Genomic DNA, 26550 nt, shown 5'->3' with positions numbered 1-26550 from the left:
TCCCAAAAATTTTATATTTTAATCAAATTTTATGTCATATTTTAAATCGTATATTTTCGACTAGATTCTTTAGGAATCAAGTGACATACTGACATGATATTAAATTATACTTCCTATTTAAAAATAACTACATCCGAAAACTCTATATTCTAACTATAGCAATATATGGCATCAAATGTCCCAACTACCAATCACTATCAAAAATAAAATAGCCACGAGCGAAACACTCATTGTCTTATAAAAAATTGTCTTCAAATCAGTAGTTTATCTGGAGCATATTCACAATCCTCGATTTTCAATATAATCATATCACGAAGAGTAACCTAATGAAAGTCTAATTGTTTTATAATCCGTGGATATTAGGAATTTTGCAATAAATGCGACAATAATATTAATGGAACGAACAATTTTGAATTTCAGTTGCGGTGGTGATGGCAACATGAAATGTGATCCACGAGTGTGTAGTCCGGAGCCGATGTTGAGGCAAATGATCGCAGCGGCTACGGCCAGAAGGAGGAGATGAGCCGACCAACACGATCCCGGGGATCCGTCGAATAAACATACGCACAAGGAAGTCTAGAGCAGGATCAGTGTTGTATAAAAGTGAATTAAAAATATTCTAAACTATCTAAATGTCGCGGAAACACAGACTGTAATGTGCTTCGGCGATCACGAACTGAGTGGCCAAAACCGTAAACGTTTATATTATAATATTATATTATGTTATATAAAGAGAAAAAAAAGAGAGGAAGAATGAGATAGAGATAGGAATAGAGAACGAGAGAGAGAGTGAGAGAGAGCGCGAGAGAGGGAGAGATCGATGAGCACGTGTAATGGAAGGGACTAAAGGAACAAAAAAGAAAGAAACGAAGAATTTAGCTATGTAAAACAAGGCTCGTTTTTAGTGCCAAACGTGAAACAGAAACAAGTAAACCAGTGGAACGAAAAGGGATATTAGTGGAGAAATATTTCGTGATAGTTCCATGTCTTACGCCATTATCTTTTTTCTTTTTTTTTTACACGTAAAAACGATGGTTATAAAGGAAGAGAAAAAGCGATTAATGAAAAAAAAGTTGCTGAACGTACGAGACTTATGACTGTGCCTTCGTCAGTGCCGACAACAGCGGCACTAAACTTTCGTTCCGTGACAGCCAGACACGGCGCTAATTTTAGCCACGATCATCGTCGTTGAAGCTTGATATTCTCGAGGAATCGTCGTTAGGAATTAAATGTGGTGATGGGATACAAACGTTTAAAACGATAAATGCGTTTCAGTCGAACGCGACCAAAAAAAGAAATAAATAGATAAAAAAGCGAAGAAAATATACGAACCTTGGTACATACGAAACGATTTCCTATACAGTGACATTGTAACAGCAATATCAGAGATTGTACGAGGGATAACCACGAGATCTTTTTCTTAGCGTGAAGCCTTGTTGATTTCCCGCGTACGATCGAATGCGTGAGAATTCGATTCACGCGACAAGAAATGTAAGCGCCACGTAGCACATTGCTCTTGTAATACCACTGTAGAAACTTGAACAACGATGATCCACGGCGATCTGCCGTACGATCGCGATAGATCCAAATCGTTTCATGGCTGACACGCGTCGTGCGCTAACGATCAGTCCACATCTACTCACGTCTGCTGACGTTCACGCGTGTTCGAATGCGATCGACAAGATACTAGAAATATCAACGCCGCAGATCCATGACAAACTGCCCAGTCAATAATTTCTTCCAACTATTTTTTACGCAACAACATTCCTCTATAGAATTTTTATAATATCCTTCGTCTTCCTATAAATCACGAACGCGATAATACACCGAATGTATTAAGTTGGTGGAAAAGACGTATTAAAATTATAAAATCCACTAAGCATTCAAATTTAAACGCATCCTGTCAACTGAAAATTATTTCTTACGACATATTTGAAAATGTTTCTACAATATGCATGTAATTTAGAATATAGATTCCAAACATACGTAACTTGTTATTCTTTTGATACATAAATTTGAGATATCATTTTATAATGTTTAGAGTTTAAGATTCAAGGCGACGTCAGTCATTGTTTAATATGTCGATTCCACCAATTACACATACGAGTAAATTCCTTTCCTTATCGCGATAGATCCGTGTAATAAGCTAAGATCGTATTCAAGCACGCGCGCCTGTATGTGTGCGTGCGTCTGTGTGCATGGTACATTTATATGTTTTAAAGATAAAATGAAAAGAAAGAAAAAGCCACAAAGACAAGACGAAAGGTACGCGTATCTCAAAGCTCAAACAGCGGCTCGCGCGGAGGACCGAACGCGAATTTGCTTCTCCGGCGAGCTGGCGTCATTATACATATATATATAAATATATATATAAATATAAATATATACATTTATACGATTCTTTATACACACTGTACCCCCTAAAATAATAACACTTAACGATGTTCTATACGTTTGTATGAAAGCATATTAATTATATCTATACGATGATCGTTCTTCGTTCTCTAGTCTCAAAGTGTCACGGGGATTGTGGTTCTACGATATAACGTGTCCACCACTTCACTCCTGCGATTTATCCGTAAACAGTCAATTAGAATTTGATACCCATTTTACTAAGCCATACCGCGTGGAAAACACCCGAGGAACAAGCGGAAAGTGTTCGTTCACGTATACAAGGAGTCGAATGTGAAACACATTGTCAGAAACGCTTTGAGACTCTGGAACTTGGGGCCATTTAGGTGTAATAGAACGAACGCTATTATTATCGCAGAAAGTACCGCGCAAGATAGCTGTCCCTGTAATTTATAATACGAACGATAGACCACACGTATTAAAGTTCTGTCTTCCTGAAAAAATTCTGTCTTCAAGCGAATCCCGTCGAATGCTTTTCTGTATATGCGTTCGTTAATTTAGCTCGTAATTTCCGCGGACAAACGAACGTGAAACATTCGCGAATAAAGGCGGTTTGAAAAACACGAGTATGAATAGGGAAGAAATTTCTGCCGGAAGGAATTAGGAGAACGTAGTGTAACCATAGTGCTTCCAATGGCAACTCGATCGTGATATAAATGGCCATATTATTACTGTCACTGTCTCGAAGATTATCTTTACATACGTAAACACATCCGATAATAAAGTTAAAATACATAGAATTCACGAAAACCTTCTTTATATCTAAACTGTCTATACGTCGATTTAGTCCAAAGACAAATATTTAAGGAGCATTTAAAATAAAGTAGTATCTTTGTACATGAACCAATGCATGACTAATGAGATTAAATATTCAAAATGAACGATTTGGTTGGTGATGTAGAATCTAGGTTGGTCGATTGACACGTTCAATGCATATCTGAATTGACCTACTTTTACAATATATACATAAAGGAATTGTACGTTTTTTAAGATATTTTCCTAATAATTCATATCAAGCAAATACTTGAATTTTACGATATAGAAATAGATTTTCTAAAATAATTATTTGTGTATAATAATGACATGAAAAAAGAAATCATGTTAAAAGTCACAAAATTTGGAAAAAAAGCTTTTGGGATGGTCTTGTGAATAACACATACGATACCGAAATAGGACTCAAACGAAAATGATTCATTAACATATGGCATTACAGGTAGTGGAAATCGAATCAACAATGAACGTATTAATGATATATTTTTTATAATTAAAACACGGTCGGGTGGCCACCTTGCGCTATCTATTCGAGGAATGAAAGTTCTTATTGCTATTCATAAATGCAATCCATTAGGAAAGTGCGATAGCACAATATCTTTCTATAAAAACGTTGAAGCTAACAGAGCTCGACAATCTTCAAATATAATTTCCCCTGCGATTAAACGTGAACTCGTTTCTCGCGTACGAACCAATCGTAATTTCAGTACTTACGCGCAATCGAATCGGCTCTTTTTTAAACTAACGATTTTAGTAATTAGTCGAGCCTAGTATTTATCTTAATATCCACTCATAGCGATAGTATATTATACAGGCTAAGATGCAACAAGGTCGTAATTTGAATCGTCGAATAGTGTTATCGACTAATGTTTTAGGACTGTAGGTAGAACCACATAGAACCCTATACTAAATTCAAAATTACACAATAAAAACAAATGACGAACTATGACTAATCTATTTCATTTATTAAGTAGAAAATTAAATGACCTTTTAATAATTAGAAATTAGATTATTATTAATCACCATCTAATATTATTAAATAAAAAGCTAAAAATACAAATTAGTACTTTAATATATTGAAAAACAGAAAGAGGGATTTTAATATATGTAAATATAAATTTTTATTCCATGTATTACATACATATGCATACATGGCCATGACAGTGGGTCCTTATGTGGTCATATTTCTATCAATTCCTTCGTCTCAGCACCATGATTACTGACTAATGAGTACTGTCGACTACTGACAAGTTTTACAATCTCGTTATATCGTGGCTCGTACTATACCGAAGGTAAAACGAGTATCGAGTTGTTACGACGGTACGTTTATATGATATAGATGTGTAACTGTAACGTAAGATATATTAATTATGGTGAACACATAGGATGCATGTAATTAATTAACGACTGCGTGCTCAGCGTTGGTAAAAATCTTCCCCGTCGTGTCATAATCGATCAATCCGTCGCGGCTGACGAACGTGTTCTTTGACAACGCAAACGAGCCACGCACCTTTATACATATTATATATATATATATAAATATAGATATATATAAATATAAATACATGATATTTATACACAGAATGACCAATTTTCATCTGGTACCAATAGTCTTCTAGCGCGAACGTTTACCGCATCGCGATAGTTCTTCGATTATAGAAATCGATTTTCAATGGAAGCCGAATTGTAGATTAGAATTGATCATGCTGTGAATAGCGAGACGAATATTAACTATGCACAGTACGCGAATATACTCAAGATGCTCGTGATAAATTTCTCGGATATTTCTTCTTTCTGTCTTCTCTTCTTTCATTTCGTTCGTTCGTTTACTTTCCTTCTCCATCCTTTATTTGTTTCATTTTTATAATCAATTACGAACAACCACGATGACAGTTATCCCCATTATTATCAGCATAATTATCCATGGCGAATAATGGCCACGTGTAATAATATGTGATACATAAAGAAACGAGCGAACCGAGGATATCTCGGTGGTTCTGACTGTATGGAAGTAGGTTAGATTTGACAGTACGTGCTAGTATAAAGTGTCCTTTTATATAGAATAAACGATTTTGTATGTCTAATTTCGATCTACTCTCTGATTCTCACTACCTTCCCTTACAAGGGGATATTAATGGTTCGAGTTAAAGAATATTTGAATAAAACATTATTCAAAAATGATACAACAATTGGTTGCATGTAGTAATTATTAAAAATTTGCTGATTTATTTCACATACATGGTTAATAGTTTTGCTAAAAATAAACAGCTAGGAAATAGCAGCTAAGTTTATTTGCTTCTTCTTTGTTACTCCTGCCCAGTTATTTTGTTTTCATTAAAATCGATCGTATTCCAGAAGTTTATGTTTGCAAAGTCGCTACTAGTTTCCATCTTTATGTTTCGTGGATTAGCTATATGAAGATATTGAAATTCTTTTTCATTGGGATCTAATGTTTGCCATTGAACATCGCCGGAACGTGGTTTACTGAAGTATTTTGAAATTTTTATTAAGAATATATTTAAACAGCAAATCGAGATAATTAAAGAAAAAGTAAAAAATTAAAGTAACATACCCCTCTATAGCAAATGACGTGTAAAAATCGAGCAATATTTGTTGCATTTTTAAGTCATTCGGCCTCGAAACGTTTGAAATTCTAGTATCAAACACAAGATATGCATCATCTCCATGGCTTACCCCTAATCCATCCGGTAAATTTAAGAGAAAAATATTAACTTAATAAATACTAGTAAGGTTTAAAGTTAGAAATATATAGTATAATAATATGAAATAATAATAATATTAAATTTTATTAATACCATAATCACAAGATTATAAAGTAACTTACCAAAGTTCTTGGTAGAACCACCACTCACAATTTCACTAACACTATGCATAGATCTGTAACTGTAGTAATAAGTCCACACCGGACTTTTGTTAATTTTTGCGTGCAAAATGACAGCTTTCTGAAAATCAACGGCGAACATCCGATCACCTATCATATGTGTCACCGACAATGATGTGTTACTGTCAATAGGTTCAGATCCCAAATAATACTTCCTAATTTTTTCCGCAACCTCTTTATGTTGATTAAGAGGAAGAGTATCGTTATAGTCAAGTAAATATGGTGCAATATTATCCCAGTCATCGTTCAACTGCTTCAACTGTTGATCATTACCAACGAATTCTACTCGAAAAAAACTATGTATTTTACGTGGCAGTACACATAGAATTAATACTATTATTGCATAAAATCAGACCTGCTGAGATGCATAATCCTTCTTCGCTAACTACTCCAGAAATCCAGGGAGCATCGTATGCTTCGCCACTAACGATAATATCGATTGGCGAACGTGTAATAAAAGGGTTGGGTCCATATTTGTCAACAACTGGTCCAAAAGGTACACAATGATCAGGCTGTGATTAAAGATTCGAAACTTATATGAAAATAAACATAATTAAAATTGTACAATATCAAGATAAAAAAATAATAACAATTTACCAGTTCGCTAACAGCTTGCGATATAATTCGCGCAGGACGAGTTTGGAGACAATCGACCATTTCTTTTGTATTACGTGTTGGACATCCTAAAATAGCTGCGAATCTTTTAGCCCTGTCAGGAGCATATTTTGTCTGTGCCCAAGGAGTGAGTGCCACGCCACTTATCGATATTCCTCCTAAATAAAATATAAGATATAAAATATACAATATAAAATATAAAATTTCTCTCATATTAACTCAACAATAACATAAAGAAAAATAACCACTTACTTTGGAAAAGACCAGCACTTAAGCGTGACAAATAATGATAATGGACGCTAGCACTACCTGTACTGAAACCAAAAATAGTTGTTTGGTTCGGATCGCCACCGAAATTTCTAATATGATCATGCACCCAACGCAAAGCCATGTTCTGATCTTTCAATCCCATATTTCCAGGTACTACACTGTCACCGGTACTGAAAAAGCCTTAAACAAACACATTTTCCGGATCTTGTTATAAGTATAACATATGAAGAATACTTTTAGCTTTTCGTGATCGAAAGGTCTACCAATTTGAGTAAACCAACAAAATCAATTAAAAATCAAGCGGTTTTTAAATTTATTAAATTAGTTAAATCTTTTAAATTAGTAGTCAACTGGTACTATTAATACTAAATTTTTGGAATAAAATCTTTCCATTATTGTTCTTACCAAAGAATGCTAGACGATAATTAAACGTGACCAGGATAACATCACGGTCCATTATAAGCGTTTCGTTAACTTCGTTTCCGCTACCAAACTGATAACCTCCTCCGTGAATCCAAAACATCACTGGTAACAAGGATTCATTGCCATTCCTGAACGGTATATAAATATTCATATATAAGCAATCCTCACATCCCGTAACTTTGTCTCCATTTTGAGGGGTAGATAATATATCATATTGGGTGCAAATAGAACCTTTCTCCACGGCGGGTAACTCATTTATCCATTCTTGTACGGGCTGCGGTGGCTGTAATTTCACAACATTCTATTTAAGTATCACGTTTCGTTAATCAAAAGGATTTTAGTTTCTTGATATAATTTTCCACGATTGTTCTACGTACTTCGAACCTAAGTTTTCCAACAGGCGGTTGCGCATAGGGAATACCTTCGTACGCCTCGTATTTCCTACCATGTCGAGAAATCTTATAATATCCGCGTATGTCTCCAAGAGACGTCCTGACTCTGTGTGTGCGCTCATTTTGCCACGAAAAGTTCACAAATCCCAGCAGGAGCAAAGCGATAACTGATAGTTCCATTGCGTTCCTTTTGAAGTTACGTACATATCTGACCGATAGCAAGCCTGTAACCTCTACAAAACTGTCCACGAGCATATAAAAATGCACATTTTAAATTAACGATATGATTTTACCGATTTACCAATATGTAAAGCGCACACGAAGGCGCTCAAAACAAAAGGGAGATAATTGTAATCTTTTTAGCGGTGTTATATAATAATGTAGTACATGAATAAATATATAAATAGTATAGCATAGTAGTATACCTTTAATATATAGTATATTTTTTATCAAAATATAGTATCAAAATGTATCATACATGAATTGAAGAATGATTGATTAATTACCGATAAATGATTGAAACACTGTTCTGCTGTGATGCACAAGCCAAGAAATAAATACCGCGGATACATTTTCGGGCTGGTAATGCATTCGTTGGAACCAAGTCGCAATTTCGATGTGAAACTTTCACCGGAATTTGGCTAAGTATCGCACATTACTATTGATGCAAGGTAAATATTTAGCGCTCGCATTCTGTTGATGATATAAATACATCGGAAGTATAAGAATTTTCGCTCTTTGTATTTGAAGTTGCGTAAACGAACATTCTATTCTGGCAAAAAATTGGAAAAAAGCATAGCGAAATTATTGGGAAACATTAACAAATTTCTTAATATACACTTCATATTTATATATATGAAATTAAAACACAAATAATGTGAAATTTTTAAATCTTGGACACTTCCACTAAAAAAAACGAAATATGAAAAAAATAATCCAACTACTCACTGCTAAAAAATATATAGTAATTTAAATAAATTTCCTTGATTGGTTTTATTACTATTTACATTATTCAATACGTGCATTCTGTAGATAGCATATCTTCAAGGTAACTTCTCAACTTTTAATGAGTTATTCATACAAGAGTTACGTTACGACTGCGCAATTAGATTTTAACAAAGAAATTAACATCACACTAGTAAAGATTATACACACGAAGAGACCCCACTATTACTTAAACTTTTATGATAAATGTACGTTAAATATCTAAAAATTTGTTTTGTATGCGATAAGATATGGTTGATGAACAGATCTTCACAATTTAATCGTCGTTAGAATAAACTAATTGCGATCTATTATTTTGTGCGAGGGATCTTAAACCAGATACGTAATTTAGATTGGCAATATCGCAGCAGAAAACTCAACGTTAATCATAAGATCTGATTCATTCCTACATGAAACATGCACCAAATATAATTTCAGACATAACTAATGTTATTCTATAATTAGTATTTTTCACAATTTGGAAACATATTACTTTTTGTTATCTTTCTTTGTATTAGTTTCTTCGATGTTAATACTAGTATGAATAAGCATTGAAAGCAAAAAAATTATCATACAGGATTCATATTATCGTTCAAAGTGCATTTAAGGTAGCCTTAAACATATGTTTTATATTAATATATTTAAAAATAGGTTATTTAGATAATTTATATTTGCATATTCAACAGTAAATACGAAAACTTTTTGTATTTCATAATAGTCAATAATATGTTACTAATTCAATCGTCACAGTTTTGCACGTTGAATTTACTGGGTAACTTTCCAATTACTATTCATCTATTTCGCAATACTACTTTACTTTTATCTATGACATGAAAAATTTCCATAATAAATTGCGAAGAGTACTCGTCATATTTGTAATTAATAAATATTAATTAATATAGTATTCGTAAAAAAACATGATAAAATATAGAAAAATAGAAACTCCCGAAATTACAAATCACACATACTTGCATATAAAACTGCGCGTCGAATAAATTGACTCCATCGACGAATTACGAAAGTTTCGAACTAAATATTGGGTTGTAACTTCAGTAAGTTCGGTTAAATTCAATATTCATCTTTATTTGACAAAACTTATTTATGTTATAGCTCAATAACTATAAATAATTTTCAATATTTTGAATTTCTTTTTCTGAGTGAAATATGATGATATTTATATACATTATTAGATAATGAGCACTTAAAACTTGATTGTTATTAATATCGTTAAATATTAATGATATAATTAGAAGAAAACAGTTTCAAATTAATCCATCCATTCCCTCTTGATTACATTCATAAATCTATTTTGTTTTCATTAAAATGAATCGAATTCCAGAAGCTTTTACACGCAAAATTCGTACTACTTTCCATCTTTATGTTTCTTGGGCTAGCTATATGTAGGTAACGGAAATTAGTATCATTGGGGTTTAATGGTGGCCATGCAACATGATCGACGCGTGGCATTCTGAAATGTTAAAAAATTCGTCGTTACGGATGTAGAATTTTTAAAGAAAAAGTATGCATTATATTTGGGAAATATTTCAAATTTATTTACCCTTGTGCAGCAAAGGATGTATAAAAGTTGACTAATAGTTGCTGCATATTTAAATCTTCTGGTTTAGTAACATTTGAGATAAAAGACTCAAGTACAAGAAATATGTCATCGCCATGGCTTACTCCTACAAAATGTTCACTCAATTAATTTAAACCATTCCAAATATTACATTTCTTTACCAATTTAACTATAAAATATAAAAATTACCGAAATTTTCTGTTGAACCTCCACTTAAAATTTCACTAACACTGTGTGTAGCTCTGTAGCTGTAATAGTAAGTCCACACTGGGCTTTTGTTAACATTTGCTTGCAACCTGACAGCTTTCTCAAAATCAACGTCGAACAATCGATCACCCATCAGTTTTATTATTTCCCAAATTGTGTTTTTGTTAATTGGTCTTGATCCCAGATAATAACTTCTAATTCTTTCTGCTACTTGTTTTTGCTGATCAATAGGTACAGTATCATAGAAATCAAGTAAATATGGTGCAATATCATCCCAATAATCATTTAGTTGCTTCAGCAGATTGTCCTTAGTAATAAATTCTGTACAAATACAATGTTTGTTTCACGAATAAATCAAAATAGAGTTAATATTTTTATCAAGAAGAAATGAAACCTGCAGCAGTATATAATCCTTCCGCGCTAACTACTCCAGATATCCAAGGAACATCGTATGCTTCACCACTAAGGATAATATCGATTGGTGAACGAGTGATAAAAGGATTGAGTCCATATTTATCAACAACTGGCCCGAAAGGCGTGAAGGGATTATACAACCAATACTGCGATTAAAGATTCTAACTTTATACAAACAAATAAAAAAGAATACAGAAAGAAAGAATACAAAAAAATGGATATAATTTCAAGTAATTATACGACATCAAGAACAAAGAATGGTAAAGAATTCACCATAAAATCGCCAACAGCTTGCGATATAATTCGCGCAGGGCGACTTTGTAAACAATTGATCATTTTCTTCACTTTGTTTGATGAACATCCTACAAGAGTTGCCAATCTTCTAGCCTTCTCCGGGGCATGTTTTGTTTGTGGCCAAGGACTGAGTGCCACTCCACTTATCGATATTCCATCTACGTAAATTATAAAATAAAATGTCCTTCATATTAACTCAACGATAATACAAAGAAAAGTAATCACATACTTTGGAAAAGACCAGCACTTAAGCGTGACAAATAATGATAATGAACGTTGGCTCCACCCGCACTCATGCCAAAGATAGTTATCTTCTGAGGATCGCCACCAAAATTACTAATATGATCATGCACCCAACGCAAAGCCTGACTCTGATCCTTCAATCCCATATTTCCAGGTACTACACTATCTCCTGTACTAAGGAAACCTTAAACAAGTACAATAATTAGTTTTAATTTTTTTCTAATTACTTGCTAATTTCTCTAATTACTAGCTACCGTACCGAATGGTCCTAAACGGTAATTAACCGCGACAAACACAATATCACGATCCATTAAGAGTGTTTCGTCTGCTTCGTTTCCGCTAGCAAACTGGAAGGCGCCTCCGTGAATCCAAAACATTACCGGTAACAATGTACGGCTACCATTCCTAATAGACGCGTAGATGTTAATATACAAACAATCCTCGCAACCCTTAACTTTGTCATTGTGTGACATAAAAGCCATAACGTTTTGTGTGCAAACTGAACTTTTCTTTATAGCGGGTAGTTCGCCTTCCCATGGTTTTACAGGTTGAGGTGGCTAAAAGTTCGTAGTGTATTATTATTATTTTATTACGTCATAGAGAATAAGATTTTATTTTCTTACAGACATTGTTCAACATACTTGGAACCTCAACTTTTTAACAGGAGGTTGCGCATAGGGGATGCCTTCGTAAGCTTCATATTTTCTACCATGGCGAGATTCCTTATAGCGACCTCGAATTTTCCCCAGAGACGTATTGACTATTGGAGGCTGTTCATCCTAATACGAAAAATTCACAAACGCTAAGAAAAGTGAAACGATCAGTAGCTTCGTCGTGTCCATTTTAAAACTGTGTTTTAAAATACTCGGTGCGACGGTCAACCTTTTATTAGCTTTGCCATAACTTCCGATAAGCATGTGTGAATGTTTTTTCAAATCAATACTGTATTTTCTGTATCGGTTCTTAGAAAAGAATAAGCATTAAAAAGATATATCTTTGGTGTAGATAATATTTTACAATAAAATCTTGTTAGATTTCAACGTACTGCGTATAGATTCACTGAAAAATCATTGAACAGAGATTTATAAATAACTTACATACTATTTATTTTCTCAAACCTTTACAACGTAAAACATATCTAAAGGTCTCTCTTATATAAGAAAAAATATATGGTTGCAGAACTGAAACATTATTAGTATAAATTAATTATAATAAATCCATTACGAGTTCGACTGAAACTTAAATCAGAAGACAAACCTACTTACATTGCAGATTGGTAATACCATAGGAGAAAATCGAACGAATAATTAAATAATAATTAAATAATAATAATTAAACTTATATGTTTCTCAACCTATCTCCATAACTGACATTACGTGACAAGCGTGTTTTTCTTTTTACATCTTCAAATGCAGAAGTTTAAAAAATACGAACTCTAAATGTTAGAATTTAAACGCGAATAAACATTGAAAGACAACATATTATCAGGAAAGATTAGTATAATTGCACATTACTGTAATCGGAAATATCCAAAAATGCAAGATAACGTACATGAAATATCGAAGAAGTATCTATAAAATATCTAGTTTTATTTCATATTGATACAGACCAATGTCAAATGTAGTTTTTCTCCTTGTAATTATTTTGACTTTTTTAATTATAAACAATCAGATTTAACAAATTAAACGGTAATATATATATATATATATATATGAATATTGGAAAAACTAATCTATTTTATTATGAAAATATGCATATTTTTCGGAATGATTCAATGTAAATATCTATAGGACTACTTCGTTATTTAGAGTTATAAATATATTTGCACCACCATGTTTGTTTATGAAATAAATTTATTAATAATGTATTAATATAAAACATGTTCTTTATGACTAAAAGATAAGACATTATACATACGTATTTCACTTTACTTCTTCTTTCGCAAAAATTATTGAGGCAACTATTAATTTTCGCGAGCAATTATCGTATCCCAAAAGTTCTTTTGCGCAAAATTTCCATTAGATTCCATTTTCACATTTTTTGCATCAGCTATGTGTAAATAATGAAGATTATCTTCGCCAGACTTTAATGACTGCCATTTAGCATCACCGACACGTGGTTTTCTAAAATAATTACAAATTTTTTGTCAACGTGATATTCAAACAATAAAAATTGATCATACATGAATTGTATTTCTAATCTCATGCATACCCTTCAATAGCAAAAGAAGTGTAAAAATTAATTAAAAGTTGCTGCATTGCTAGATCCTCTGGATTTGTCATATTCGAAGCATCTTTACTTATCACAAGATGAATATCGTCTCCATGACCTACCCCTAATATTCATTCATTTTACATAAATATATTACTCCATACATTTTTTTTCGCTATTACAATAGAACTCTACTTATTTGAACTCGTCAAAGATATACAACTCATATAATAAGAGTTCATTTCGGAGATATTTGTTCACAAACTTCTTCTTTATTAATTTATTACTTTTTGTCCACTGTAAGTCTACTGCTGATTTTCACAGAATAATATACTCTATTTATTAATATAAAAAAAGTGTTCCAATAAATGAAGTTCAGATAGATGGAGTTCTACTGTAATTATAGTAAATGGCGCAACAAATTTACCGAGTTTATTCGTGAAGCTAAGGTCTTCTTTAATTTTGTATGTATAGTAATAACTCCACACTGGACTTTTGTTAACTTTCGCATGCAACTTAACAGCTGTCGCCATGCCAACACCATATGATCGATCGCTCAGCATTTGTATCAGTGGTGTCACTGTATTACGATCAATTTTTTTTGATCCCAAATAATACTTTCTGATTTTTTCCGCCACTTGTTTATGCTCGCAAAGCGGAATAGTATCGTTATAATTAATCACGTATGGCGCGATATCGTCCCAATTATCATTTAGGTATTTCAATAATTCATCGTCTTCAGCAAAATCTATACAGGTAAAACTCTTATTTCAATAATATTTTAATGATATTAATAATTTCAATAATATTTCTGTTACACGAAATCAGACCTGTAGCTTGAAATATTCCATCTTCGTGAACGACTCCAGTAATCCAGGGAACATCTTGAACCTCACCTGAAGTGATAATTTCAATTGGAGAACGACTAATGAAAGGACTCGATCCTTGCTTCTCCACAACTGGTCCGAAAGGACTAGCAGGATTGTTCAACCAAACCTATGTAACATATTTTGCGATAATAATATCACATCTATGATGCGTATAACTATTTCCATTGCAAAACGCAAATTAAAAACTACAGAGAAGAACATCACAACAATTTCTATAATATATGTACGTAGTATAATATAAATACGTAGTATCAGAAAAAGTTCAGTCGTAAACAGGTAAAATTTCAATCTTAAAGCTATATAATTTACCAGAAGCTTGTTGACGTTTTGTGATATGAGTCGTGGTGGGCGCTTTTTTAAACAAGCAATCATTTTACTGCTACTATCAGTTGGGCATCCCACTGCCGCTGCCAACTTTTTAGCTTTCTCTGAAGCTCGTTTTGTTTGTGCCCTAGGATTAAGTGCTGTACCACTTATAGATATACCTCCTAGGTAGTAGAAATTGCGAGAAAAGATAAATATCATACAGTGATATGAAAATTAAAGATTAGTACACTTATAAAGCATCTTTGGTCTGAATGAATAGCGCGCTGTTATTTATTGAACTATCATGCCAAAAATTTTAAAATTCAGCTGTTCAAATTAAAGTTACTCTATCAAATCGAACAATCTTCTTATGAAAATTTTTGTTAATAATTCAAAAAATAATAGTCTGTATACATTTAAGTTGAACATATTGTATACGTACATATATACTTAATAAACTTACTTTGGAACAGACCAGCACTTAAAGGTGACAGATAGTGATAATGAACGCTCATGCCTCCCGAACTGAAACCGATTAAAGTTACATCTTTTGGATTACCTCCAAAGTTCTCAATATTGTCGGATACCCAGCGCAGTGCCATGCTTTGATCCTTTAATCCCATATTTCCAGATACTACATCATCTCCCGTACTAAGAAAACCTTAGGACGAAATACTGAATGTAATTTGAACCACAAAGAATATCTTTAATAATTTATTATTCTTACCGAAAGGTCCTACACGATAATTAAACGTAACCAATACAATACTCTTATCCATTAAATGACTCTCATCTAAATCATTTCCAGTACCAAATTGATAGGCTCCTCCATGAATCCAAAACATTACTGGTAATAAAGTTTTAGTATTATTTCTAACTGATACATAAATATTCATGTACAAGCAATCTTCACAGCCTGAGACTGTATCTGCACCAGGCTTAGTACGATGCTGTATACAAATGGAACCCTTTTTCTTTGCAGGTAATTCGTATTCCCATTTCTGCACTGGTTTAGGTGGCTGTAAATTCACGAAGTACTTAAAATATTGACAACTATTCTATTATGATATACATATATTTTATTATATTATATAAAGTGCAGTTGAAAGTGTAGTATGTATTTTGATATTAATTTACATGAACGTTATCGTTGTACGTACTTCGAACCGAAGTTCTCCAACAGGAATTTCTGCATAGGGGATACCTTCGTAAGCCTCGTACGTTTTCCCAGATCGAGACTCTTTATAATAACCACTGACGCTTCCTAAAACTGTTTTGGCTTTTGGAATTTGTTCATGTTGTAACGAGAGATTCGTAAATTCGAGGAGGAAAAATATCAGTGACAACTTTATCGTGCTCATTTTGATGTTATACTCAAGTAACACGAATATTCGTCTTTTATAGCATTTCTCACGATTTTTCAGCTGAGTGCACATACACGCGCAAATATGTAATGTAAATATCCTTAATCAACTGTTGAAACAGTTGCCAAAAACATTATATCGGACGTAAATATCTGTTTTCTTTTTATTTTTAAGATAGAAATCTTTACGTTTTGAAGAGTGAAACATCTATATGTTAAGGAAAATTTTAGTTTTAAGTAATTATAAAGTAGATATACACATTCTGTATATTGTTAAAATTATTCGCTTTGATAATAAACCAACATATTCTAATTTTTTTCTAATTTTATAACGAATCATTCAACAAGAAATGTTTTGTTCGTCCAGTCGCGGGGAGACGAGTCTCCGTTAGGAGCGTCAACGGGAGTCGTAAATTCCCGTTACGATCGAATGATCGACACCGCGAGCAGGGCGATCCCCTGATTTCAGTTACGACAATAGGGGTGGTTAATTGAAATAACTGTAGTCTCCAGTTATCTATTTTTATTTATTTTGCCACTTTTCACAACACTTGGAACGTATACATAAATATGTTGAAATGGATATCGGTTAACGCGATGAATCCCGATATCGTATGAAATTATTAGACTAGCTTGCCGACTGATTGCAAGAACCGTCCGAATTATGTTGACGCGAAGAATCGAATGTCTCGTTCGCGTGAATTGAAGTACTGCCTCGGTGGCTATAATTGTACTTGAATGACTTGCCGATTGATGAGCAGAGACTTGACTGTCTGCTTGAATGATGAGCAGTAACTTGACTGACTGCTTTGTATAAGAGCAGAGACTTACTTGACTGTCTGCTTGAATGATGAGCAGTAACTTGACTGACTGCTTAATGGAAGAGCAGAAACTTGACTGTCTGCTTGAATGATGAGCAGTGACTTGACTGAATGCTTGACTGTCTTCTTGATAGAAGAGCACCGAGTGACTGATTGCCGAACAATCTACTTGCTTGTTTGAGGAGTAGAAGAGCCCCGAGTGGCTGATTGCAGAACAGTGAACTAAACTGTTTGAGGAGTAGAAGAGCAGTGACTGACCCATCTCGTCTTGTTTAGGAGGAAAGCTCGGTGTGGGTGTACCCTTGCTGAACTAAGAACGCGGATTCGTTGTTCACACATTTAGGTAGAATAGTGAGGGTAACGATCCGCGATGCCCATTGGTTTTTAGCCAATATTAATACATATAATGCAGGAGAAAGTCTCCTGCATATTTGGCTCATGGGTGTCCTTGTTCTTGGGAAAAACCCGCCATTAAATGGACACATCTGTTTTTTGGGAAAAACCCGCCATTTAACGGGACACATCTGCTTTCTCCGTAATTAACAAGAGAGTGCAATAAACCTAATGACTGTTCGAATGACCATCCATAAACCGAATAATATTTGTATGAATCGAAAGTAAGTTGAAAAGACTCGGTTTATGGTGGTTCCCTAATTTACTGCAGGTCAGTTTGATGAGAGATAGGCGTCGGCGGTCAGACCGAAAGGTACGTCGCACTGACCGTCTAGCGCGCCGTAACAAGAAAGTTTGCTTATTTTATTTTTAAATCATCTTTTAAAGTCACGCTTTAAAATTCTGTGTAAACATGCTTCTCTTTAAAAGTTCTCTTTAAAAGTCTAATCATCAGAATCGTTCTTAAAAGTTGTTTAGATCACTGATGAATCCTTCCTTAGGTTTAAGATTTTAATCCTCAATTTATATCTGCACCTACGATGGTTTGGATGGAGTTATTTAATTCTAAAATACTCCATTCTTATTTACACTTTACTAGATACCAAAAGTACTTATTATTAATTATACTTTCCCAACTATATCTGAATTATATTTCACTAATGTAATATACCATAGATGCATTGATATGAACACCTAGTCAAAGTCGCAGCCAATTAGCTCATATTACTTGCCATATAATTAATAATTATACCAGTTATGCAGCTAATTGTTTTGCTATATAGTGATACAATTAGTAATTATATATCAAATAATACTGATTGCCCAGGTCTCACCACGAGGAGGTGCTGCGAATGGAGACCCACCCTATCCGCGTCCCATCCACCCTCCTTTTGCAAAACAAAATCTTAATAATTCATCACCAAATAAATGCTCCTTTTGGTGTGCGTTTGCATAATGTTCAAAACAAACAGCAAAAGGAGCTTTGAGAAGAAAAACCAACGCGAAAACTAGAAACCTGACTAGGATTCATGAAAACGTAAAATCTAAAAATTAAATTAAATCTTAAGAGTTAAACCAAAAGAACAAGAGAATAAGATGAAATATGTTCCATATATAATTAACTAGTACACAATATATACATTCTACATGCTTTTACATTACGATACTTCTTACTATCTATACTTCTACCTATTTACTACCTGCACCTTACCTCACTTACTTTGATTACAACCACAACCATATTCTACCTAACCATACATCACATTTACATAAAAATCTAAATATTTGCTTACTTTCTATGTACGTAATAATCTAAATGTAATAAAGGGAAAGGGAAGGGATACTGTATGGAGCATGATGAGAGATGACCACAATAGATCCTGAAACAAATTCAATCTGCAAAAGGTTAATAAAACTCTATAAAATATATATAATACTCCTTGATTGATATAAGGCTCAAACATTATTTCGTAATATTAGTTTCTTTCTTTCCTTTGTTCACTTCCTTTATTTTTCTCATTCTTTTCAGCCTTAAGCATACTGCATATTTAAGATGCTATGAAATATTCAAATATATATTAATATATTTATAAAATAAATTTGAAACAAACTCATTTACTGGTGGATTTGGTATATAAAGGAAACAGGTATCTGTAAAATGAGAACATTTTATACATGAAAAATAAACTACTACTAATGGTCAATTATAGATCAAATTACTATTGATTAAATTTTAGCAAAATTAGAGAATCATTTGTATCTTTTTAATCGAAACTAGGGTTGCGTTGAAGACAAAAAATTTAAGTAATTGAATTTAAACTGAATTAAAACTTGAAAATTTCATTTAAAATAACTAAGATGAGAAAAAACAGATTATTATAAAATCACTTGCTTTGTCTTTTAATTTTTAACAGTATCTGTTATTTCCTACAACATAGTAACTCGCAACATAGTGAACTGAAAGATATGCGCATAAATTATTTTTTGGTTACAAACGTGACGATGATCGCGAATGAACTTTTGCTTCATGCAAATGAAATTCGAATATTTATAAAATTCTACATTACTGTTAAAAGATTGAAAATATCGCGGTCGAGAAGATTCGAAGAGTTATGGTTCTAAGAACGAACAATCACCAGCATTAATTATAATTGCAGTGAATTAAATTTAAAAAAATATTTCAAGCCCTCGTAGCAACATTAAGATATTTCATTATAATATTTTGTTACGCATGAAATCGCTCACAATTTCATATATATACATATATTATATTACATTCGTAATAAAGTTCTGTATTTTAGCAATCATGGTAACGTTAACAATGACGAAGGAATATGTCTTATAGCAGTATTTTCAATAATAAACGTGACATTAAGGGGTGCATTAATAAGGGGCATAGTAATAAGGGGCGTAGTAATAAGGGGCGCTGAAAAAGAAACAAAACAGTAGCCAGAAGGGCTACTAAAATTCGATCGTCTTCCACTCTATATAAACCCGATCAACAAACCGCGAATGGAACGGAATATTCTTGTTTCGCAACGCCAATTTACTACTAATATTTATGAAGCAGAAAATTCTCAAAATCAAACGCGAAGAGTGCTTTGTTATATCTGCAATATCAATTAATCTATCATTAAAATAAAAAAAAAGAAAAGTCTGAAAATTCCCGAAACTTGAGACGCAACGCTAATAAATTTAAATCTACGCACTCGTATTTAAACAATACGCAACACTAATAGCGAGGGATCGTACTGCAACCATTTAGGAGGTTGCTGATGAACGATCACACTTGCACAGCTCTTGCAGCTGTATCGTGTGATCCAGGAACAGTGTCCGACAAATGCAGTCGGAGGGTTTGGGTATTTTGTAAACGCAACTCTACTTAACAAAACGTGTTCATTCGTTGTCGCAACGCTAAAGGGAAAAATAAGTAGAACTCGCGATGGAACAATATCGCAACGCTAACTTTTAAACTGAATTTAATGAAAATTACTACTTAAAATATGAAAAATATTCTGGTATTGCTACTTGCAATACTATAAAAATAATTGAAAAATAACATTTTTATAATCTCATTCTAAACAATAGAAAACAGGATAAATTCTGATACGTATAGTTCTATAGGAAATTCTAAAAATTCATAATAAAAATTGCAAAAGGCAATCGCGATATCGTAATTCGCAACTCTAAAGCAAACGCGATTATCATTTTATCGCAACTCTAATTCAAACCGTAATCATTCTCTCGCGACACTAATAAAAAGCCGCGAACTTATTTCGCTACTCTAATACAACCCGTAATTAATCTGTCGCGACACTAATAAGAGAAACCTCGATTTGCCCAATAGGACGATGAACCGATATATACATCGGTCAAAAAAAACAAAAACTACTACTACGACTAAAAATACTAAAAGCGAGCATAGTGACAAAGTAGTAACAATAATGACTTCCCATGCTCTGGATGACCCAGAGGATGGGCAGCCATTAGTAGTTGCCCTCTTGAGTGGCAGTTTGCCGGGCCTCTTCGGCTTATAGCCTCTTCTTTCTTCGGGCGCAATGCCCGCTGAAACTTAAATCTAAGCTCGAGACTTGTAAATCGCAAACAAAAAAAAACTTATAAAGGTGAAATAAAAATATAAACCGCGGAAGCTGATTGAAGTGCGCATGGACTGACCAACGATCACAGCGGTCATCGTTGCTCACTCGCACGTGCGTGCTCGAGCGATAAACGTTCGTTTCGAGCCTACTCGCGACCGCGACCGCGAAATTCGAAAAATCGAATGACAAAACCAGAGACGAGAGCATGCTCTACTCGTGCCAGTTTCACCGTCGATTTTTCAAATAAATTTCCAGAAACAGGTTGGTCACGCGAAAACGCGCCTACCCGACCAGAGACTGTGCCAACCTGCCCGGCCCTACCTACTTATAATTAACAGACACACCAGAAAGTATACTACCTATCCTACCTAGCGCTATATTTAAAAAATAGCAAAACAGGCACACCAACACACTCGCTCCACGGTTCTCATACAAACGCCCGGGCGCAAAGGTCCTACACTAGAGAGGACGTCCCGGGACGCCTCCGACACCCGAGCTTAACATAACATGCACACTCTAAGGTACGTACCGTTTTCCTGAAATCGACCGACGAAGGCTAGCGACCATTGCGTAAAACGTGATAAACACGTCTGAGGGAATTATATTTTGAAAATAAATATAAGTAAAGCTGTAATTATAATTGTAATTGATAGCAATATCAAGAGTTGATTACACTTAATCGTATGGATGATATTATCAAAAATCGTGATTGTATCGAGACTTAAATTGAATCGATACGTCTCGATATTTTTAATATTGGAATTTGTAAGAAATGAGAAAAAGCGACGCAATTCCACGACCTAACAACACACATACATAATGTGGAAAATACGTCGTGCACGATACACTAACGCGTCGTCAGTCGCTGAGAAATTATTACATTACTTAATTCTAGATCATCGTGCCCAATGTCTTTCTCCCATTCAAGTAGCACCTGGGCACGTGAATGAGATTCTGACAATGGGCACGGAAAGGGTTAAACCTGAAAATCCTGATCTAAAAGGATGATTAATTTGTGTAATTTTTATTTAACGGACTAACGTTCTTTGATGTTATATTTTAGTACTTTGTTTCTGATTAACTCTACTTTATTAATTTAATAGTAACTAAGTAACTCTACTTTATTAATTTTATAAATCAGAACAACATTTTAAAATTGCGAAAAAGACTGATACTCGATCAAATTGAATTATTTACTCTAAATATATTACTAAAAAAAAAAATAATCTCAGGCGATCTCTTTATCAAAGCATATATTCGAAAATGCAGAAGCAGTGTTTAAAATTATTGCTTTGATTCAAAAATCTGCCTGTCGCGAAGTGCCTTCTTGCACGTAAAATTTCACACATTCTTGTACGGGAAAAAATGAATTGTAACTCATATTTTAAATTCTAGCCAAAGTGAAATAAACGAACGTGACTTAATATTGTCACGATCGATTCATTACTAAAAATCAAGTATATTTATGTCATACAGGTATATTCGTGTAGATGTTTACCATCTTCAAATATTCATACGGAATATTAACATGCATATTTATAAATAACACGAATATATTCTCAAGTGTATATGTTTAATCTAATTATTAAAAAACTAATTATTATAATCGCGCTGTGCAAGAAGACCTATCCTAAATTAATAAATTTGAAAAAAGAATGTTACTACTCACGGGTATGAAGAATACCCGCGGTCACTATGCTCGCAAAAAATTCTACGTAATACAACCAGTCACTCGTGCCGATTCGGACCTTTCGTCCTACGACATGATTGAGTGACCGGAGGAACAGAAATGCATGCGACTCACCGTTCGAAGCGGAGAAACAGAGGACGTACGAAAGGCCAATGGTGGAAACGGAGGTTGTGAAAAATCTGTTACAGAGGAAAACACGATGAGTGATCGCTGACTATTTGAAAAGTTGGAGATAATGAAAAATTAAGTTTATTAACTTTAGTAATTTTAGTAATAATAAAAGTTGAAATTGATATATATATAGAATTGAAATACGTATATTGCAACTCTAATATAAAGGTTTGGAACAAAACATTCAGTGATTTTTTTATGCGATTCAGACAGTTTTATTGTACTCTAATATTAAGAATTTAAGACTTTATTTCAATTAAAAAGGAAATTTACAGCTTGCTAAAATATCAATCATTTTTATTTTATAATTAACAATATTTCAAAGAAAATATAATAAATAGACCAAATTGAAATACAATATATAAAACTACTTACATTCTCGAGCTCCTGGAGAGGCTTTATCCTCTTGCGGGTGGCACTGACTCTAATACCGAAAGCGAATATTCAAAAAAATAAAAATATGGCGACCGCTTAAATTATGATCGGCGAACAAGGACTCTCATATCGCGTACAAATTTGATTGATAAAATTTTATTATCTTCGCGTGTGATTATTCGATCGTAATTTAATCAAAATTATCGTGACTTTAAAATATTGAAAGGAAACTATCGCGAAGCAAACACTGACTCTAAAACCGCATTGCGCGCGGTTACAAATATTCCCTGAAAATAAAGCTGATTAATGGGGCAGGGGGGGGGAGAAGCGAAACGTCGTTTCGGCAATTTTCTTCTTTTTCCTATCGTACGTTTATTTAGAAAATACTGCTATTCATTTACACTTAAAAATTATTATTAAGAAATTGGAACAAGTTTGAAAAGTATTTAACTGAAAATTGTGAGATATTTCTCGATAGCGAACAAATGCTTACGAATACCGTGAATGCAATGCAATCGTTTGTAAGAATTATACTGTTCGCAATTAGAATATATACTGTGAATTTTCGTTATTAGAATACGAAATATACATTCCACTAATACACTATAGTCGCGTGTTATAAATATTGGAAAATATTTGCTACAATTCGAAAGTTCGCCACTACATATACTTAAAGAATACTGCAAAAACGCACGCGATGCCTTGTTTCGATGTGTCTGAATCTAACTGTTACTAAGTTGCAAGTTTATGACGTTAATTATAGTAAATTCACATAATATAGCAAAAGAAATTGATCATACATCGGAAATGGAACAATAATTTATTTAATCGTCTTTACTTTCATCTTATTATTTCAAATAATTAAGAAATGATCTGCTGTAAAATATGAAATATATTTTTGAAATAAATGTAAATTGTATATCAAACGTTACCCATGCTCGAATAAAAAAGACTACAGAATTGTTCAAAAAGCTGTTTTACTTAAAATAAATTCGTCGGATTGATCATTAATCGTCTTTGCGTTTATATGTTAATATTCCTATTACTTTTATATTATTTCTGCTATCGATAAATAACTTGCATAAAAAATGACGAGAAATTAAAACAAATGTATAAAATAATTAAATGAAATCACAGTCAAATTTAAATTTTGTTATAAAAGTTTACGAAAGAAGCTAATATTAGAAGCTAATAACAATATCTTTTATAAATTGACGACTGAAGAAAAATTAAAACAAGAAGTATCAGAAAACCTTTTAATTTCATTATCTTAATATTCAATGAATCGTTAAATAAATGTTTATTAATTAAATGATATTAATATCGCCCATGATTTATTTAACATTATGCATCGGTCTCGACATTCAACCTGTTGGCAAGAATGTGGAGTTCTGACTCTACGTGATCATGGGCCTGCGTAAAGAGATAGCTGTTTCGTAGCCTAACTGCGAAACATATATCTCCAACGCAGCGGTTACACGAATCTCTACAAACGTAAAACAAAGCTTACACGACGCAATATCTATCTCCCACACAACGCAACATGTATCTCACACACAACAATTACTTCGATCAGTACAAACATCACACAATAATTCGCAACACTATAGGCAACATTCCGTATCAAAGATACATTTGTCTAACTTGGATCGAAAGAAAAGAAATGAGGCTACTGTGGAAAAGGAGCTCCTACAAAGAGACTATGAAAGAAAACGCGATCTCTCGAAAGAACTAACAAACCTACGCGACGTACCCCCGTGCACCAGATAACCCTAAGGTTCAGCCTAACCCAAGCATTGACCTTCGCCCGATTCCTGTCACGTCGTTTGGATCTTATCACGGTCGATGGCACTTACCGTTGATACCAGTGACCAGCAAATGGGCCTGCGATTTAACACACTCCAACTGAACATGTTGAACTCGGGGAGGGACCGCTGAACCGTATTACAAAGGCAAGGCCCCAACAGCACAGTGGGGTCCACCCCCACGGGTTCGATCAGAATTACGGAGGACGTGAAATGCAGGTCTCTGTCCAAGTACCGAAGTACCAATCGGACAGCATTGCGGACCTGCGACTCAATCGTCAACAGATTTACAGGTATCACCAGCGTGATGACAACGCCCGCGATTCGAGGCAAACGACGAGCAGTCGTCGAGACAAAAGGTGTGTTTGGGCAAGCTATGAATCCAAAGAGTTGTCCAGTGCACGTTGACCCGCACGTACCCGGGATACGCTCGAGCGAGTACGTCACGCAACAGTTTGAAAGAACTGAGAGATCGGGAATCGATAAATTGCGGGTACAATGTTTCAAGTGTGGTAAGTGAGAGGATCAAGAGCGACGAGATTTATATTTTTCGTTCCAAGATGGATAAGTATCTTTGTACGGAATGAGCCTACAATGCACATAACATAGGTGTCTATCTTACGATTAGTTAAGGCTAAAACGCACGCATCCCACGTTGTCCCATGGTGTCCCACGATGTCCCACGATGTCCCACGTTGTCCCACGATGTCCCCCGGTGCCCCCGCGGGGGGGCATTAGTCCAGTCTAGATCACCCAAACTATTTTGGATGATCAAGACCAGACTATATTCAAGTAGTTTTTAGCTTGATATCGTTTTTCAAATAATAATACTAATATTTAAGATAGTAGTTGGTGTATTATTATTTGGAAAACGATACCAATTACCGGGACCCACCACGAGGAGGTAACTACGCTCGGGTCCCATTTACATAAACAGTTTTTAAGCATTGGAAGCAGAGATGTCAAATTATTTTATAACAAAGAAGTAGCGTGTATTGAAATTTATTAATTAGAATGGTTGTAGTACGTGGATTTGCATAATCATACTTGAATATTGAACTTATCATCGAAGAAACGAAACCATGCAAGATACCAATTGTAGTGCGTATGGATGAATGGCGAGTTGTCGCTGCTTTCGATTAAATTGCACTTGCTTCCTTCGTTCCACGAATACGGTGCTGTTTCCTTGGTTTTGAGCAGACATGGAAAATTACATTCCATCCGTAGACACTCAATAGGTACACTCTGCGTTACTGCTAGTTTTATATAAAATTGTGAAATGAGAAATTAAATACTATAGAATTTAAAATTAAAAAATAATACTACATAGAAATACAATAGCACTTCAGGGACTTGAAAGATTTCGTAAATATTAAATAAAACGAAATAAATCATTAATTTACTCACAACGAATTGATGGTAT

The 26550-nt window shown here is 33.9% G+C and overlaps 4 protein-coding genes across 4 annotated transcripts in view; 1 reads left to right on the top strand and 3 right to left on the bottom strand.

The window, feature by feature from the left end:
• LOC132905323 (titin-like) overlaps window positions 1-3152 on the top strand; it is a 61904-nt gene extending 58752 nt beyond the window's left edge. The window contains exon 7 of the mRNA XM_060956491.1: window positions 421-3152. Coding sequence (XP_060812474.1) covers window positions 421-523 — 103 coding nt within the window. The 3' untranslated portion in view covers window positions 524-3152. The remainder of the gene's footprint in view (window positions 1-420) is intronic.
• Window positions 3153-5394: 2242 nt separating this feature from the next.
• LOC132905322 (carboxylic ester hydrolase) lies at window positions 5395-7990 on the bottom strand. Its single transcript, XM_060956489.1, has 8 exons — window positions 7771-7990; window positions 7376-7676; window positions 6953-7150; window positions 6683-6858; window positions 6441-6597; window positions 6029-6367; window positions 5756-5879; window positions 5395-5667 (listed from the first exon to the last, which is right to left on the bottom strand). Exons 1-8 carry the CDS (start codon window positions 7963-7965, stop codon window positions 5490-5492), a joined length of 1668 nt encoding a protein of 555 aa, XP_060812472.1. The 5' UTR covers window positions 7966-7990; the 3' UTR covers window positions 5395-5489.
• Window positions 7991-9985: 1995 nt separating this feature from the next.
• LOC132905320 (venom carboxylesterase-6-like) lies at window positions 9986-12457 on the bottom strand. Its single transcript, XM_060956487.1, is given in 8 exon segments — window positions 9986-10237; window positions 10328-10451; window positions 10535-10873; window positions 10947-11112; window positions 11240-11418; window positions 11490-11687; window positions 11763-12060; window positions 12145-12457. Coding segments are annotated over 8 exon segments (1752 nt in total). The 5' UTR covers window positions 12421-12457; the 3' UTR covers window positions 9986-10065.
• A 978-nt stretch (window positions 12458-13435) lies between these two features.
• On the bottom strand, window positions 13436-16367 carry LOC132905321 (carboxylic ester hydrolase-like). The gene is made up of 8 exons (XM_060956488.1): window positions 16071-16367; window positions 15638-15929; window positions 15374-15571; window positions 14914-15092; window positions 14545-14710; window positions 14142-14462; window positions 13715-13838; window positions 13436-13626 (listed from the first exon to the last, which is right to left on the bottom strand). The coding sequence occupies exons 1-8, from the start codon at window positions 16344-16346 to the stop codon at window positions 13467-13469; spliced, it is 1716 nt and encodes a 571-aa protein (XP_060812471.1). The 5' UTR covers window positions 16347-16367; the 3' UTR covers window positions 13436-13466.
• Window positions 16368-26550: the final 10183 nt, after the last annotated feature.

This window comes from Bombus pascuorum, chromosome 3 (assembly GCF_905332965.1).
Source record: "Bombus pascuorum chromosome 3, iyBomPasc1.1, whole genome shotgun sequence".
NCBI classification, from domain to species: Eukaryota; Metazoa; Arthropoda; class Insecta; order Hymenoptera; family Apidae; genus Bombus; species Bombus pascuorum.
Note: the sequence above shows the minus strand (reverse complement) of the source record. Positions and strands in the feature narration are given on the sequence as shown.